Source organism: Manis javanica, chromosome 7, assembly GCF_040802235.1.
Source record: "Manis javanica isolate MJ-LG chromosome 7, MJ_LKY, whole genome shotgun sequence".
Classification (NCBI taxonomy): Eukaryota; Metazoa; Chordata; class Mammalia; order Pholidota; family Manidae; genus Manis; species Manis javanica.
Window position 1 is genome coordinate 45775065 of NC_133162.1, and position 17027 is coordinate 45792091.

Below are 17027 nucleotides of genomic sequence, written 5' to 3' on the forward strand. Positions count from 1 at the left end.
GGTTCACACAAGGGGACAAGAGGCCTTTGGAACAATCCATATGGCATCCCAGGCCATGTGGCTGACCTAGTGTTTAGTGTAAGTTTAGGCAGAATATGATGCATTTGGCAGGGAATCAGACTGCAGGTGACCAGGCCACCCTCTCTTGGGACAGAAACAGGAACACGATGACAAGGGGGAGGGCAGGGGCCACAAAATTAAGACAAAGGCTTGGGACTGTGGAGCCCTGGACAACTAAGTGCAGATGTTCCAAATGGTGGGACGTATCGTGGGATATTGTGGTCCCCACAGGGATTTTATTGATCCCACACAGTTTTATTTCAATTGCCAACATTTCAGAGCAAGGAGAGTAAAACAAAAACCTGTATTCAAGTTTCTCTTAAATATCTCAAGGTCCAACAGCACATGGCACCAATTAGTCTGGTACCAGTTAGGACAGTGGCTGTCCTTTTAAAACAGGCCCAGGGCAACGAGCTGGTCCTGTGTCCTGCAGGCCAGGCACTGTTATAAACACATGGTACAAATTAACACCTCCCACCTGTAGGACAGCCACAGGAGTGGTGAGATAGGAGGTGAATTCAGAGTCCTGGTTCTCCTTTACACACTTGTGGGACCCCCAATCCTGTCTACAACTTACATCAGGTTCTTGGGCTGACTATGAGGTAGGTGGGGCACAAGGGGCCTCCTTTTGACAGGTAGGGACCCAGGTTAAGCATGTGAGGGTGCACCCCAACCCCCGTGCTGGACAGCCAGCAGAGGGGCAGCCATCTGGGAAGGCAGGTGAGTGGGAGACAGACATGTGATGAGCAGACCAAGATGATTATGCGGGACAGCATGTTGAATTAATAGCTTGGGTCCCTGTGCCAAGCCAAACAGAAGCCTAATGGCTCTGGGGCCTGTGGGATTTTGATGGATTACTTTGAGGCAGACAGGGGATCTATCATGCTGACATGGGCTCATGGGAGACGGGACGGCCCCACTCTTCCCCCTAAGTTAGCTCTGATTCCTGAACAGACGGGAAAGACCTGGGGTGGGGCAAAGGGTCGGCAGGAAAAGGAGCCAATGGAAGGCTTCCTTTCCTTTAAGACAAAGGGCCCTGGCCACAGAAAGGAGGCACAGTGGAGGGGTGAGATTCCACCACGTTGGCCTCAATCCCAGCTCTGTTATTTAGGTGCTGTGTAGCCTTGGACAACATATTCACCCACCCTGTGCCTCCATCTTGCCTTGTGCAGAGTGGGAAGAATAAACTCTGAGGATTATAGAGCAGTGATCATTATTACCATCATTATTACTTCTGGGGTGCCTTGGACTACGTTATGGTAGCGTCAGGTCACCAGGAAGGGGAAGAGGGTGGCAGGGAGGGGAGACTGAGGGAATAAGCATCCAACCCCCTTACGCTGCTGTAACAATGGTGGGGTGGAAGTTTATTGCTCCTCAGCCTCCATTACATCATGTGTGTGCCCAGCATGCTTAGGCACAGGATAGGGGCAACAAGAAATGCATCTGCAGTGGAGGCGGCTGTGATGGACAGGAAAGCTGGCTGGGGGGCCTGCGTTCCCATGCCAGCTCTTCCACCCGCTGCCTCCAGTGCTTCACTGCCCTTCTTCCAGTTCTGTGGGTATCTAAGGACTTTTCTGCCTTTTGTGCATGCTATTCTCCCATGTCCAGAATGTGCCTGGCCTTCCCCTTTTAATTAAATCCCCACCCCTCAGGCTCCAGTTCAATTATTTTCTCAGGAAGTCCCCTCTGACCCTCAGCCTGGGGGTTTCTCAGGGCAGTGGGTACTGGCTTTTCATAGCATCGATTGTGGAGGCAATTTGTTACTTATGTGAGTGGTTTTTTAAATGCCTCACCTACTAGGCAGTGAGCTACAGGGTGGCAAAGACAGTGTCTTACTCCTGTATGTATCTCTAGCACCTGTGGGACCAGTGCTCAATAAAAATCTGTTAAAGGAAGAAGGTGGGGACACCAGGAGGGAGAGAGGGAGAAAGGCAATAAAATGTGGAAGGAAGGAACTGGAGAACTGGGCTTGGATCCTGTTTTGGATGTTTCCTGGCTGTGTGACTCCAAAAAAGTTACTTAGATTCTTTGAGCTTCAGTTTTCACAGCCATCAAAAGGATTCCTAATAGGACCTGGAGCACAGGGCTATGCTGAGGATAAAGTGAGATAATACCTGTGTAGTGCTTAGCCCTGTGCCCACCCACAGAAAACCCTCAGTAAGCATTAGCTGAGTCTGAGCCTTGCAGACACACCGAGACCCAGAGGGAGCTGAGTTACTAAAGGTCCCATGGTAAGTTAGGGTCCCACAGTAAGCCCAGGTCTCCCTGCCAACACTCTGCCATCTCCTCTTTTATATGCAAGGTTATCTACCTCCCACAGCAGGCAGGCCTTTGGCCCCCACACCCTGGCAGCACCCCCGTGGTGGGTAGAGGCTGCCCTCATACCTGGGAGATGGGAGCTTGCCTGGGTACTCTCACCACCTGGCACAAATTCCTGGCCTGCCCCTGGAGGCGGAGATGCGCCTCACAATGCAGATGTGACCACGCTGGGTGTGAATGAGGCAGGAATGCATCCCAGCCCAGGGCTGCCCCATCTGCTCTTAATGGCCCACCAGTCCAGCTGAGAACTGGTCGCCCACCTCTGCGGTACATGGCTCCTGACAAGGGAAGCTGTAGAGGGAGGAAATTCCTTTAAAAGGCTCTGCAGAAGTTGAAAGGGGCCAGGAAGAAGGCGGGGGCCATGGTCTGCTTCTCAAGTCAGCTTTGTGCCCAGTTGGGGCAGGAGGCAAGGAGCCCTGGGGCAGCCAGAGCAGGGCCGCACTAGGGAATCGGGCTAAGGACGAAGTGCCAGACGCCCTCCCTTGGCACATGAGTGCCGCAGGCAGGCTGGTCCTGAGGCACAGGCTGGTGGCAGTTTGGGGGTGCTAGCCTCTAACTCCGTGGGACCCTGACCAACTGTGGACTCTCTGGACCACGCTTTCATCTTTTTCAGGTGGGAAGCCCCCTGCCCACTTCTCCTCCCTGTGTTTGTGTAAAGGCTGCACACAGCTGGGGGTGCCCGTGGGGGCAGCCACTTGCATTGTCTCTGTTGTCCCCCTCAGGCTGACCCCCCACCCTTGAGGAAAGGCAGAAAAGTGGGGGGTCTTACCATCTCCCCTTTTGGTCCAGGGTGGCCCTGAAGGAGAAGAGTACGAGTGCCAGACACCTTGTTTGCAACCTAGAACCATCCCCCCCCCACCGCCCACTGCCCTCCACACTGGCCACCCCACTCCACTCCCCCCGCAAGCCTCTGCTGTCACCCATTGCTCATTTCGCACACTTCCTTCTTTTGTCACACCTTCACTGACTCACTCGCTCATCCACCCATTCCCTGACCTGCTGACTCAGGCATGGTTATTTGCCTTCTGCCCTTTGCTGCATCTATTTAGCAGCTGCCACAGAGGCAGGAGGGTGGTCTCTCTGGACGCCAACCCCGAGCCCATCCTTGCACCCTGGGCAGCTTATAGGGATGCCAGGTCTTTAGAGGCGAGGGGCAATGATCCGCATAGCTCCTTGCTGGGCTTGGCTCTGGCCTGCAGAGGGGAGTGCCCAGGAGGGTGGTGGGGCCTTCATCTGACAGGATGCTTGGGGAGAGGTGAGCTGCTCTCCTGCTGCTCAGGGGAGATGTGAGTAGGTGGGGCTGGGTTTGGGACCCACTGCCTGCCCATGTGGGGGGCATCTGTGAGGGCATCAGAGGGGTTGAGCTCTCCCCCACCTCCCTCCTCACTAGGAGAGGGGAGGGTTCTCCTTTCCCCCATGAATATTTGTACCTGGGCCTAAGTTAAAAGGGTTGAAATGGACAAAGAGAGGATCTATGGATAGGGAAGCTGCCTCCATGCAGACTTGGGCTTCACCAGGGATGGGAGACCCCAGGGAGAACAGGAGATGCAGGAGGTGCCTGGTGGTGCTGGAGAGCAAGGGTGTGAACAGTGCCAGGCTGCTCAGGCTTAGGGGGTAAAGCTCTCCACCCTTCTCTCCCTGCTGCCTCCTTGCCACTCCACCAAGTCCCCTTCTGGGACCATCCCAGAATCACCAACTTCTCGGACTGGTTCTTACTCTGGACGCTGAGAGCCCAGCTTGGCAGCCATGGACTTGTGGCCAGGGGAGGCCCACTGAGGTAGGGGCAACTCATTCTAATGGTCCCTCCTCCCCCTCCCCTTGGCAATGGCCTCCTACTCTGGGAATGTTCACTCCATCTGAAGCTTCTTCCGAGGAGTCTGGGTCTTGCAGAAGGATTAGTAGGCCCCCCGGGTTAATGCCCTGGACTGAGGGGCAGGGAGGAGCCCACAGCCCGAGAGAGTCCACTCACCGGTTTGCCATCTAGCCCAATGGGACCCTGAAAGCAGAAAGAAACCAGCTATAAAGACGGAGCATCCCAGGTCTCCTGCCAAAGAGGCAGCATGGGGCAGTGGTTAGGGGCACAGTTCTGGACTCCACATTAGGCAGGGTTCAAGGCTCTGTCTGAGCACTTATTGGTTATGTGAGCATGGGTGAGCTCAAGCCTCAGTTTCCCATCCTAAAAATGGGCATGAGGGTAACAGAATCTTCCATGAGGGGTCCTTGTGAAGAATGAATGAAATGCCACCTGCCTGGCAGCCGGTATGAGGGGGAACCTGATGGGTGGCAGTCACCATTGCTATCAAAGACCTCCTTACCCTGAGTGGAGAATGGACCACATGTTTCTAGAAAGCCAGGGCTGGCCAGCACTGAGGTCTTCAGAAAAGGGGAGTTATCTGCTACCCTGCCCTCCCTCTTAGGCCTGTCTTAGGCCCCACTGGCAGGGGTCACAGTTTATACAGACGACTACCTCCCTGCCTCCTCCAGGGCAGGTCTCCTCTCCAAGCCAGGTTGGAGGCTGCTTCCCTGCGGTGCATCGCTGTTCCACATTCCAGCATCCTGCGGGGGTTAACCAGCCTGAGACCGCACCCAGCTGCTCCTGCCCCGCCACCTCTTCATTTCTTTGTCCATTACCCTGTCCTTTCTTGCACTGTGAGCCAAGTGCTAAGCTAGTCCCCTTGGTTGCTCTCCATGCATGGCTTCAGGAGAGGGTCCTTAATGACTGGGGTTTGGGAGGTCAAGAGCAGCTTGAGGGCTGGCCCCACATGAGGTTTAAGCCAGCCAGGCCCAGGGGTCACTGGGGACACAGCTAACCTCAGCCCTCTCCACTTACCGGAAATCCAGGAAAACCTCGAGTGCCTGGCTGACCCTAAAAAGAGCGGGAGAGGATTGAGGATGGGTAAGAGGAGAGGAAGCCAGACCTTAGCCCTCTGGTTCACCTTTGCTCCCAGAGGGTCTGTGGTTTCTCTCCCACTCCCCTTGATCTTCCGTGGGAGACACTCACCACAGTAAGCTGTCTGGGAGGGAGGATGATAACAGATGGAAACAGGACCTCATAGGAAGTCCCTTCCAAAGACTGAGGGTGGGGAAGGGCAAAGGAGGTGGCTAGTGTCCTTTGGGTCTTTCTGGGAAGTAGAGCCTGAGAGCTCCTCACTGCCCAGCACTCTGAACCTTGACATGCAAACAGGTGGGTGGAGAGTGGGGGCAGTGGGGACCCTGCCTGCCACACACTGAACTCCTGGACAGTGAGTGTCTAAGTCTTATTTGCAAAGTCATTGCCCACAGCCACTTATCTAAGGATGCTGTGGGTATCAGAACTTGACCTTCAGAATGTGTGTTTTCAGACCAGAACAAGTCAGACTGCTTGTCTTCCTCTCACCCCAGCTCACAGGCCTCTCCTAGTTGGGCAGCCTCTGGATCCCCCAGTCCTGTGGGAAGGAGAGCAATTCATGCCCATTTTCCTGGAGGTGCTGAGTGCAACCCGGATAGGTATTCAGATTGGAGACTAGAAGCAGGTTCACTGGTCACAGTCTAGTGGTTTATGGTCAAGATTCAGGACATGTGAAAAGAGATGTGCAGAAGTTGGAAGAAGCATATGGCTGGGCAGCTAGCTCCAGGGCTGGGAAGGCCGAGAAGGACAAGGGTGCAGAGAGCTTGGAAGCACGCATCCTGCCACTCCTCTTCTCAAAGACCAGCTAGGATTCTCTTCACGTGTATCATTCAAGGTCATCCTCAGTCTCATCCCTGTCTACCACTTCAGCTCCTCTCCTGCCTCATCTTCCCACCTACTGTTTGCTCAGGCTCACTTCCCCACCTGCTTTTCCTGGGATGCACCACATCTTTCACATGTTTAGTTCTCAGCTTGGAGTCCCCCCTGGACTAGATGGCCATAGTCCAAGCTTGGGCTTTTGGGGCTGGCGGACTGATTTCTAGTCCTGCCTCCATCGACAATGGCTGTGTGACTCCTAGAAAGTTGCCTTTCTGTGCTTCAATTTCCTCATCTATAGGATGGGGACAGCAGTATGACCTCATAGGGTCACTGAATTACATTTGTGAAGGCTACTGAAACGGTCAGATGTTTGTTGGGTTGAACTGATGGTAGGATCAGTGGAAATTTATTCTTGCCAAGCAGTAGTTTCAAAATCAGACCCTGTCCAGAAGAAGGTTTCTCTGGATCCCTCTGCCATGAATGGAAACATCTGCAGGCTGCTTGGGTCCTTCTTGAAGCTGTGGACACGAGCGCCCAGAGACCTCCGCTCAGGGGTCCTGGCTGGGAGGAAGGGGGCCTTGCTGGCAGGGTTGGTGCACTGGTGAGGCAGGGAGCAAGCTAGAGTATGCTGCAGGCTCAGAATGGGCTTGTGGCAGGCAGCCAGAAGGGCAAGGGGGAGGAGATGCCACTCATATATCAGAAGGGCCCCGGGCTTCTCTTCTCTCAAGGGTAAGTGATGCTAAGAATAGCACTAAGGAGAAAACCGGAAACTTTGCAGTGTAACCTCTGAAACCTCCCAGTGTAAACCTTCAAGTATTCTGAATGCTGAGAGGCCTGAAGGAAAGGTCAGGAGAAGAGGATTCCAAGAAACATCCTCTTGTCCTACTCCGGATAATGTTTACATGGTAGGGATAATCACATGGCTTGCTAATTACAGAGCTTGCCCTGGTAGCAGGATGCATCTCTCCAACTCAGGGCCAAATCCAGGGCTAACCAAAGCTTCTTCAGGGACCTTGAGAAGAATGTTGTCATTGACCAAATGGAAACTGAGACTCTACTTCCCGGAGAGGCTGGGCCTGGATAAGGCCCTCAGAAAGGCTGGGCACAGGAATTTACATCTTGTCAATTCTAGGCTAACATGGGCCATCTCTTCCAATGTTTATCAGCCAGTCCAGTGTACTTGTAAACTGCCTGTTTGCATTCCTTTCTGATAATTTCTAGTAGGTTGTTTGTCCTTTTCCTATTGATTTGAGTAAAGCTCTTTGTCAAGAACAGTAAGTCTTCGAGAGTCATATGTGTTGCAAATATTCTTTCCAATGTAGCACCTGTTTTTTCATGGTACATTTTCTGCCATACAGAAGTTTTACATTATGTTGACAAAGTTATCAGTCTTTTCCTATGGCGTGGTCTTATGCTTGTCCTGCAAAGGGACAAGCAGGCTGTGTTCAGGGTTTCACTATCTACCCAGTGCCTTGCCTGCAGTAGGAACCTAAAAAATATTAATGGAATGAATAAATGAGGAAACACTTAGCAGTTGTATCAATCTGGCATGGGGTGTCTCCTTGTGAATGAGGGCTGGAGGTTCAGATAGCTCTTATGGCCCCTACAGAGAAGCTGGGAGACTCAGGGAGGGCATGAGCTCCCTCTGAGATGGGGGGCATTTCCTAGCTTGGCAGATGACTTGCCCAGCCTCTCAAGGTCCCAGCTTCCCACTCAGTTTAGTGGAGCCGCTGTCCAGCATTGTGCTTCACTGGAATGTGAATCATCCTTCCCCAAAGTGCCCTTGCCTGGTCTATTTATGAAGCTCCAAGAGAGGAGGCAGGTGGCCCCAGAAACTGGCAAAGCTGGTTCTTACTAGCATGTATTCTGGGCTCTTTCTGGCTGAGAGGAAAACCACACATCCCCCATCCCCTCCAGCCACAGAACGCCTGCCCACTTGACCATTATGCCTTAATCACAAATGGCCCCTTTGTCTTCCCCCATCCCTGTTCTCACCTGCTCCAGGTGGCTTCCCAGGAGGAACTGAGGTCATTGCCCTGGTGTCTAGTGAGGGCTCAGCGGGGTTGGCCCAGTCATCTGGAGGGCAGTCATAGGACACCAGGCTTGGTCAAACCTTTTGGTGCCATAAAAACTCTCCTAGCTCCAACCTGGCACCCACAGGGATAATTTTTTCTTCTCAAGATAAGTATCCTTTTTAAACAGTAAAGCTTGAAACATGGAAGGGGTGTTGGGGCTGGAACGCTGGCTTTGGAAGGAGGCCGACCTGGCCCAACCAGACTCAAGTCCAGCACTGACTAGCTGGGTAGCCACAGGCCAGTTATGAAACTCGGTTTGCCTCTCTGTGAAGTGGGCTGGCAGGGATCGCCGCACAGTTTTGCTGGGAGGACTGAAGGAGGCCCGAGTATACACAGGGTTTCAGTATAGGACCTAGGATGTGACAGGTGCCCAGGAGAAGGTCCTTCTCACCCCTGGGATAGAATCTAATGCAGTGGGTAAGTTCCTGATTAGGCATCTGCATGCTGGGCTGGAAGCCAGGGGTAGCTGAGGCAGACCACTGACCCTAGCATGTTCTCCCAAAGTGGGGCCTTCTTAACAACTTCTAGGTAGCCTGTTGACATTGTGTTGCTGAAAGAGTGTTAGATGACCAGCATGATCCACACAGTGGGTGGTCAGACCAGAGTGGGGACAGAGACTGGCCAAGGGGTAGGGCCTGTGTTCTGTGTGATTCCCTTGTCTTCCTGGCAAGTCCACCCTAGGCTCAGTTGGTCCTTGTCCATCAGAACCTGGGAGACTGTCTTTTTCTTTGACCTTCCCATCTCCTAGTGGCCCCCTGGCTGGGCAGCACCTTTGTCAGGAGCAACTGGGCTCAGGGCATCCACACTGCAGCTTCCCCGGTACACAAGGCTTACAGCCCATGGGCAGTGGCCATGTGAGCCCAGAAGCACAGGTGATGGTGGCTCTGTAGCCTGGTGACCTGCTGCAGCAGAGGGGGCCCGGAGTGCAGGCCCTGAGCTGTGGTCTGGGCTGAGTGATGAAGTCCCAGCATGCCCACATCTTAGGGTGTGACCTTGGCTGCCCAACCTCCCTTTGCCCAGCTTTTGTTATCTAAACATGGAGATGCTAACAGGACCGACTTGTGGGGTTCTTTTGCAGGTTAAGTGAATTACTCTGTGTACAGGTTTTGGGATACTGCCTGCTGCAGCGATCTGAGTCAGAGGAATCCCTGCTGAGAAGGCTGTGTCTATGCAGCCCCGGACACTTCAAACCCTGCCTCCAGCCCAGGCCTGGAGCTGCCTGCCAGCATTGCTCCCCAGATCCTCCTTTGGTCTCCTCTCTGATCACCCCCACCCCCAACCCCAACTGTCTGCAAGTAGCCCTGACTGGCTCTACCTCAGCTCCCACCTCTCACCACAGCCCCTCCCTTGGATGTAGCAGTTTGCTCTGTGACCCCCTCCCTAGACTTGAGGCAGGAGAGCCCCCCACTCTGCTGGCTTTCCTGTTGAAGGCAGGGAAATGGACAGGCTGGGCTTCATCTGTCCACCGGGCCAGCCTCACACTTCCTGAGGCCAGCCTGCTGCCGCCTTTGCGCCATCACCATGCAGGGCAGGGCAGGAAAAGCACACAGCAGAACATGGAGGCAGCCACGTGCACTTGTTACTCTGCTGGAAGCCCTGGCTGCCTGGGTCCTGGCATCTGAACTGCTCTAGCCTCTGTGTGTGGGACCCTGGCCAAGCCCCTTCCCCTCTCTGGGAAGTTTCCCCTTCTGAGAGGGCTGTGCTAGACCATTACTGAGGTCCTTTCCATCCTGACATTTGGTGATTTTAGGGAAATGCCATGGTCCAGGCATTCTGAGGAATCATGTAGCCCTCCTTCCTGTAGGCACAGTATCTTCCTGCATTGTCACCCATGTCTCCCTTCTGGTTCCTAAGGAAGCATATCTGAAGGGAGCCTCTCTGATTTTCCCAAGCCCTGGCCACTGGGCAGAGTGAACTAAGACACAGAACCCAGCACTGTGCACAAAAAGGAGCCTTTGAAGACAAGCAGTGGGTTGGGTCTCTGCCAAGACCAGGAGTGGGTGGTTGGGTCAGGGCATCTGGACTCTGGGTTTCTGCTCCGTGGGCTTCTGAAAACAGGGCTTGTCCCCTGGAAAGCCGGAGCATCCCCTCCAGAGATGAGTGAGTACTTTCTCCTCTCAGCCTGTAAACAACAGGGCCACCTCCCAGCTGCTCTAGTCTGTGGCTAGAGGGCAGGCCCTTGTGAACCCTCCCAAGGGGCTGTAATTTAGGTATATTTAGTCAGACCACTTGCTTTAACATCAACAGAGGCACTGAGGCCAGGCTGGGCTGACCACATCACATGTGGTAGCCGCCCTGCCCAGAGGCCCAGCCAGGACTTGCTCTCCCTCCACCCTCATACCCCGTCATTAATTCACCCATCCCGCACCCTGAAGAAGAGTAAAGCCACTTACAGGGGGGCCGCGAGGACCGATGATGGACATCCCGGCATCTCCTGGAGCCCCCTGAGGGAGAGACAGAGAGGGAGGAGAGGAAGAGGGAGCGAGGGGCAGGGGGAAGTGGGGTGAGCCAGCAGAGAGTAAGAGGAGCTGGCAGGTGGGGAGGGACAGGGAGGGGTAGGGGTGCCGGGCCACAGGCAGAAAGGGCCAGGGGACAGGAGGATGCAGAGGGAGATAAGGAGGCGCACAGGATGATTGCAGCATTCGGGAAGGATTGAGAAGGGCAGTGGGAAGCAGGTGGAGGGAAGAGATGTGAGGAAAGGTCAGATATGAGGACCAGGGAAAGAGGGCGGTGGGACCCCCAGCCGGAAAGTGGGAAAAGAGGATTCAGTGCAGCGGTGGGCAGGTGGGGCACAGGGAGGGAGGGGGTGGACACTCAGCTCAGCCACAGCTGCTCAAGCCCCAGAGGCCACCGGCTATGGCCTGCTCAGGACGCTCCCCAACCCGCCCCAGCCCCACACAGGTTTCAGGACCCTGAGGTCTTCTTCCCCGCCTCAGCCCCAAATACCTATGTGGCTGTGCACCCTGCAACTGGTGAGCAGCAGCCTGCCCTGCCGCATGGAGTTGCTGAAAACAGAGGGTGGGGACCAGACACACATGCTGTGTGAGCCCAGCAGCTGGAGCCTGAAGACTGGAGCTGCCTCAAAATTCCATGTTCTGGTTCCAGAGTGACACAAGGGGGAAGTCTGGGCAGAATTTTCAGAGGATGGTGGATGCTACTGGGTTGGGAGCTCAAAGTGCCACCCAAAGATGGCCAAGCTGCTTGGACAAATCTGTATGTGTGTGTGTGTGTGTATGTGTGCATGTGAGCATGTGTCTGTGTGTGAGGTTTGTGTGTGCAAGTGTGTGATGTGCGCATGTGTGTGGTATGTGTGTGATTCTGTGCACACGTGTTTGTGTGTCTGGTGTGTGTGCATGTGTCTGTGTGTGTCTGGTGTGTGTGTGCATGTGGTGTGGTGTGTGTGTGGTGTAGTGTGTGAGTGTGCGTGGTGGTGTGTGTGTCCTTGTGTATGTGTGCATCTGGTGTGCATGTATGTGTCTGTGTGAGTGTGTACATGTGGTGTGGTGTGTGTGTGATGTAGTGTATGTCTGGTGTGTGTGTGTGTGTGTGTGGTGGGAGGGGTGACAGGAGAAGGATGGAGGGCATAGGGAACACAGATGTGAATGAGAGGTGCTGCTTGGGCAGAATGTTGCAGACTGCACCCTGCTGAAAGAGGGCAGAGGCTGCTCCCCACCAGGAATCCACGCCTCCCAGAAGCCCAAGCACCCAGGGCCTTATTTCCAGGTCTTGCTCTGCCAGGCACGTCAGGGAACCTCTCTGAGCCCACATACCTCCTCTGTGAACTGGGATGCTGAGAGCTGCTCTACTGCCCTTAAAGGGCACAGGACATAAATGCATCTGAAAATATCATGCCTCACATACAGCTCAGGAGTGACTTCAAATTAGTAACTATTTATGCCATTGCAGTTATACAGTGATTTTTATGCAAGGCCGTGTATTGTAATGTGAAGAGGCAGGATGGTCCAGTTGGAAGCACAGCTCTGCTCCCTCCCAGTTATGGGACATTAGGCTACTTAACTTTCCTCTGCCTCAGTTTCCTTATAAGTAATGCAGGGATAGCACCTGGCTCATAGGGTGGATGTGAAAATTTCAAGAGATAATGGTGCAAATGCTGAAAAGAATGTGTCACATATGAAGTGTTTACCTTTACCCTTATACAGTTGCCTGGGCCCTGTGTTTTTCTCCTGGGCAGCTGAGCTCCCTGGGAGGGCAGGACTGACAAGTTTTTACTCCATGTGGAGGACTGCCTCCCAGCCTTGGGTCAGATATGCTGGGGCTCCTCTCCAGCTCTGTGCCTTTCTGCTGTGTGACTTGCCTCTCTGTGCTTCGGTTCCCTCTCGTGTCAGTGGGAGTACTAATGTCCCCTGTGGCAGTGCTGACTGGGAGAACAGAGGCAAAACACTTGAAAGTGCACCTGACAGGGTTTGTGCTTAAGCCGTGGTAGCTGCTATTATTATTGTTGCCACTGTTACTACTGGGCACAGGGAGACTCTGTTGCAGACATACAAGTACAGGCAAGGGTGTGCTGAGCTGGGCACCAGGAGGTCTGCCTCCTGGCCCCTACTCATCACTGGTGCTGTGGGACCGAGGGCAAGCCCCAGCCCATTTCCTCATTGGAAAAGTGAGTTGGTTAGATGTGTAAGCCCCCAGAACCCACCAGGGCTGATGTTCCAGGATGGTCTCTTGGGCCTTTGGCTTCCCCAGGGGTCCATCCTACAGCCCTGGGAGCCTCTGGGCATTTCCCTGGAGGACTGTCTCTGGGGCAATGCAAAGCCTTCTAAGTCTGAGGGCTCCAGTGGTGGGCTGGGGATGGGCTAGAACCAGATGCATAGAGTAGAAAGTGGCACTCTCCTTGTCCCCGGGAAGGGAGACTGCCTAAGGCCGGGAATCAGAGCTATGAGGCCACATGCAGCCTCAGTGGGCAAGGGAGACCCACTCAGCCAGGGAAGCTAGGACCTCAGCCCAGGAACCTCAAGCCTCCTGCCCGACAGTGTGGAAGCTGTTAGGAAACTGGGCCACAGAGGCCATGAGGGCAGAGTTGTGAGCCTCTGAAAGCCCCAGAAGAGTCCGCTGGGTGGACACGGAGGCTGGGGCAGAGGGGATAGGCAAAGCGTGGACTCACCTTCTCGCCTGGTTGGCCCTTTACTCCCTAGGGCGGCCACATGCAACATGGGGCACAGGAAAGAGGGAGAGAAGGAGAGAAAAAAGAAGGGATGAGAGAGGCACACCCATAAGAATCCGTGTTAATGGCACAACGATCAACAAAAGATATGGCTGTGAAATAACAAAATAAAACACAGACGCTGATACGTGGCAGGTCCCACACCCAGCAAGCACCACACAAGAATGGCTATTGCCTCACCCAGACAGCCGGTCCAGACAACTGGGAGAGAAACCGTGGCAGGGGCCTTAAGAGACCCTCTTGAAGTATGTATGTGTGTGTGTGCGTGTGAGAGACAGAGAGAAGGAAAACCACCCCCAAGTCAGAGACTCTGCCTGAGAAGCCATGGCCCCAGCGGGCTGGGTCACCTGAGCTGGGGGGTGAGAGGGGGAGACTCCAGACGACTGTGTAGTGAGGTGATCTGAAGGTCCATGTGAGAGCCAAGCACAAAGCTTTGCCATGCTACATAGCCTGGAGTCGTTAGGTCTGGCCAGGCAGGATGGGCGAGGTGCACGGGGCAACATGGGAGGACAGACAACAGGACACATACATCTGGGAGAATGGAGGATCTGGATGCAGAGGAAACAAAGTCACCAAGGGACCCCTATAACCATAGTGACCAATGGATAGACAGCCCCAATCCACCCTGATCCATAGAAGCCAGTGGCACCACCTCTGGTGAACCATGGGAACAACACAGGCATTTCACACTGGCAACCCCAGGCCTTATCAGGTGGCTCATGCTAGGCCTCCTACTGTGCAGCTGGATGGGTCCATTGTTACATTTAAAACAGCACCAGCAGCATCAAAGTCCCAAAGTAGCTTGAAAACAGCCTTGTACAGAAGTAAAACACCTTGTATAAAAGACCTCCTGTGGCTCTCCCTCCCGTACTGCAACTGTGGGTCAGATGGACTCAGTGGCTCAGGTGGACACTTCTGTTCTTGACAGGCAGCCCTTGGGCAGGCCAAGGGGAGCTCAAAGCTCTGTGACCTGGAGCACTTGTCCTGAACCTCTGAAATGTCCCAGGTTCCAGGCCTAGGCACTGCGGCTTCACCCTGAGGTTCAGACCCTCCTTAGAGCTATGATGTCAACTGGGGAAGAGCACTGTCAGACGCAAGAGCACAGGTGTAGGGTCAGGCTATCGGGTTTAAAGTTGCCCACCAGCTGCTTCTTGGCCATGTGACCTTGGGAGAAACTTAACATCGGAGTCTGTTTTCTCATCTGAAAACTGGGAGTGGAAATTGTGCCTATGTCATTAAGGAGGACCAAATGAGCTAACGTAGTAGGCTCTTAGCACAGTGTCCAGCACACAGGAAACACTCCCAAGTGATTGGATGCCTTTTTTGTGAGCACCAGGCTCCTCTAGGTGAGCAAACTCACACAAGGATACTGCACCCAGGCCTAAGGCCGGCCCAGCCCAGGAGGTGAGGATAGGAAGCAAAGCTTGAGAGTGACAGGAAAAGATGGTGTGGGGGGAGCCGGGCGCACTGAGGAGCCAGGGTAGAGGTTGAGGCTGATGGCTGGTGGGGTTTTAGGGGTCAGACAGTGAGAGGAGCTCAGACCATGTCCTAGACTAGGCTGGGTGGTGGTGTGGTTGGTGTGTGGCCATCACTGCCTCAGGCTGCCACCAGGAGACTTCCTGCCCCTTCTAGAGCCATCAGGAAGAACCTGGTGCTGGGCCTCAAAAATCAGAGGGTGGGCCCAGCATCAGCCCTCCTGTTTCTGAATGCACTCTTCTTAACAAATATTCTCCTTTCCTTTTTGCCATCTTAAGTTTTGACAAGAAACATTAAATGTTTGATTCCCAGACTCTTGCTAAAGATTTGGAGGCACTGCCTGGAAGCAAGTCCTGTCTCTACCACCTTCTGGCCTCTGTCCAGGGGAGAGGCCCCTTGAAACGGACCCTTCTGAAGTTCCTGTGGAGCATTTTGAGGTTGTGTTTCTCACCGTCTTTTGCTGCTCTTGCTGGAGCGGCTGTAAATCTGAGGGTGGGCTGCTCGCCTCAGGGGGCAGGGAGTGGAACGGATGGGAATCCTCTTGGTGTATTACCCTGCCGCCCAGTGGGTGATGGACAAAGAGCTTTATTCATGCAGTTTCTTGGATTTTTCCTTTGCCATGGCGGCTCTCTGCAGAGCAAGGTCATATTGCAAGATCTGAAGTCTCAGAAAAAAACTTCCTCCTTCCTCCTCGCCTGTTCCTCTCTGAGGTGGAGCTGAGTGGGGAAGGGAGAGGTCCAACCCTCCTCCTCATGGCTGGGGAAGGCAACAGCTTGCCGCGTTGGAGGACAGGCCAGCATGGAAGAAGCAAGCAATGGCCACCCAAGCAGGTACAAATGCACCAACTCACCACACGTCCAGGCATCCCAATGGCACCTTTGTCTCCCTGATGAAGGAGGCAGAAATAATTAGATGTGGCTGGAGCCAGGCCAGCATGTGCTAGACTCCACGGGCTAGCTATGCACCCAAAACCTGGTTTGCATGCGTACTTAGGATGATACCCAGGCGTCCTGTGGACTTGCTCATTCAGCCTCCACGGACGGTTTGGCAAGCAGCCCCCATATATCTGCTTGCCTCAGGCATGGTGCTGGGGAAAGAGCACTAACATAGGAGTCTGGTTCCCAGCCTGGGCCTCAGTTTCCTTATATGCTCCATGAGGGGTCTAAGGCCCTTCCTCCCTTAGGCTTGTGTTGTCACAATCCATTCGAGCTACTGCAGGCTGTGCTGCATCCCTGTCACACTCATCTTCAAGGCATTCAGCAGGGTGAGCGGCAGCTCCTGTGTGCCAGGTGAGGGAGTTGCTTCCCTGGGTCTGTCTGCGCCTGAGCTAGGGAGAAGTGCCCATGCTCCCTGCCTTCTCCCCCAGCCTCTGTCTCTGAAGGTTGCAGACAGTCCTTTTCCAAGCCCCCTCCTCTTGGCCACCCCCAGCACTGACAGGAAGGACCGTGAGCCATGTGAATTCAGCTGTGTCACAGGTTTCAACTGCTCAGAGGGAACCGCTTTGTTTCGTAGCCAGGGGTACATCTTCTCACTCTGGAAATCTGCTTATTAAGTTTTGATCCTCCCCCTTTGGTAGAAAATATTTTTTTGCAATCATATGTGTGCAGACATCATAAAGTCTGGGGTGGGGCCTGGGGTTTGCCAGGAGCCTGAAAGGATGGGAAGCAATGGGGGCCAAAAATCAGATGGTGTTTGTCTGGGCCTGCCATGCAGGAGAGAGCTGGGTTCGTGGGTTCCCCTGAAAAGTGTGAGCATTTCTGGGGAGATTCTGTTTCTGCTGACCCCACTGAAGCAAAATGCCTTGAGGGACAATTAGCATCCCAAGATGTATGTGGATGCCCGAGAGAATGGCAATCAGTGCTGTGATTAGGCTCTTGTAACACATACATTGTCAAGACTGATGTTGTCTCTAGTAAAACTATCAGCCTTTGCAAAAGAGTGGCAGGGTAGCAGCGCTGGCTATAGAGTGGATCTGCTTCCTTAACCTCCTGAGCTTCGTGTCCCTCTCCTGAGGCTGCTGGGAGGATGCCAGGAGACCACATCTCTGGAAAGATTACTGTCAGGGCCTGGCATCTCGTGAGGGTTGCATAAATGGCAGTAACATTATTGTGAGTAAGTTATTTACTATGAGTAGTAAGCCCAGCACAGCCATGGGCAAGTGACATTTAAAAGCATGTTTGTACTTCACACTTTTTGCATTTCACAACAA

At 53.8% G+C, this 17027-nt stretch overlaps 1 protein-coding gene across 11 annotated transcripts in view; it reads right to left on the reverse strand.

Moving 5' to 3' along the window:
- The window catches only part of LOC108405049 (uncharacterized), a 92430-nt gene that overhangs the window by 73871 nt on the left and 1532 nt on the right, over positions 1 to 17027 (reverse strand). For 10 of the 11 annotated variants that reach the window (XR_012133191.1, XR_012133194.1, XR_012133193.1 and 7 more), the window contains exons 2-7: positions 15669 to 15704; positions 13283 to 13309; positions 10554 to 10604; positions 5210 to 5245; positions 4349 to 4375; positions 3149 to 3175 (exon numbers count right to left, since the gene is read on the reverse strand). Coding sequence is in view for 7 of the 11 variants with exons in the window: in XM_073240916.1 (XP_073097017.1) it covers positions 3149 to 3175; positions 4349 to 4375; positions 5210 to 5245; positions 10554 to 10604; positions 13283 to 13309; positions 15669 to 15683 (183 nt within the window). In the remaining 4 variants the exon portion in view is untranslated. The remainder of the gene's footprint in view (positions 1 to 3148; positions 3176 to 4348; positions 4376 to 5209; positions 5246 to 10553; positions 10605 to 13282; positions 13310 to 15668; positions 15705 to 17027) is intronic. The other variant, XM_073240912.1, reaches the window with a different exon arrangement.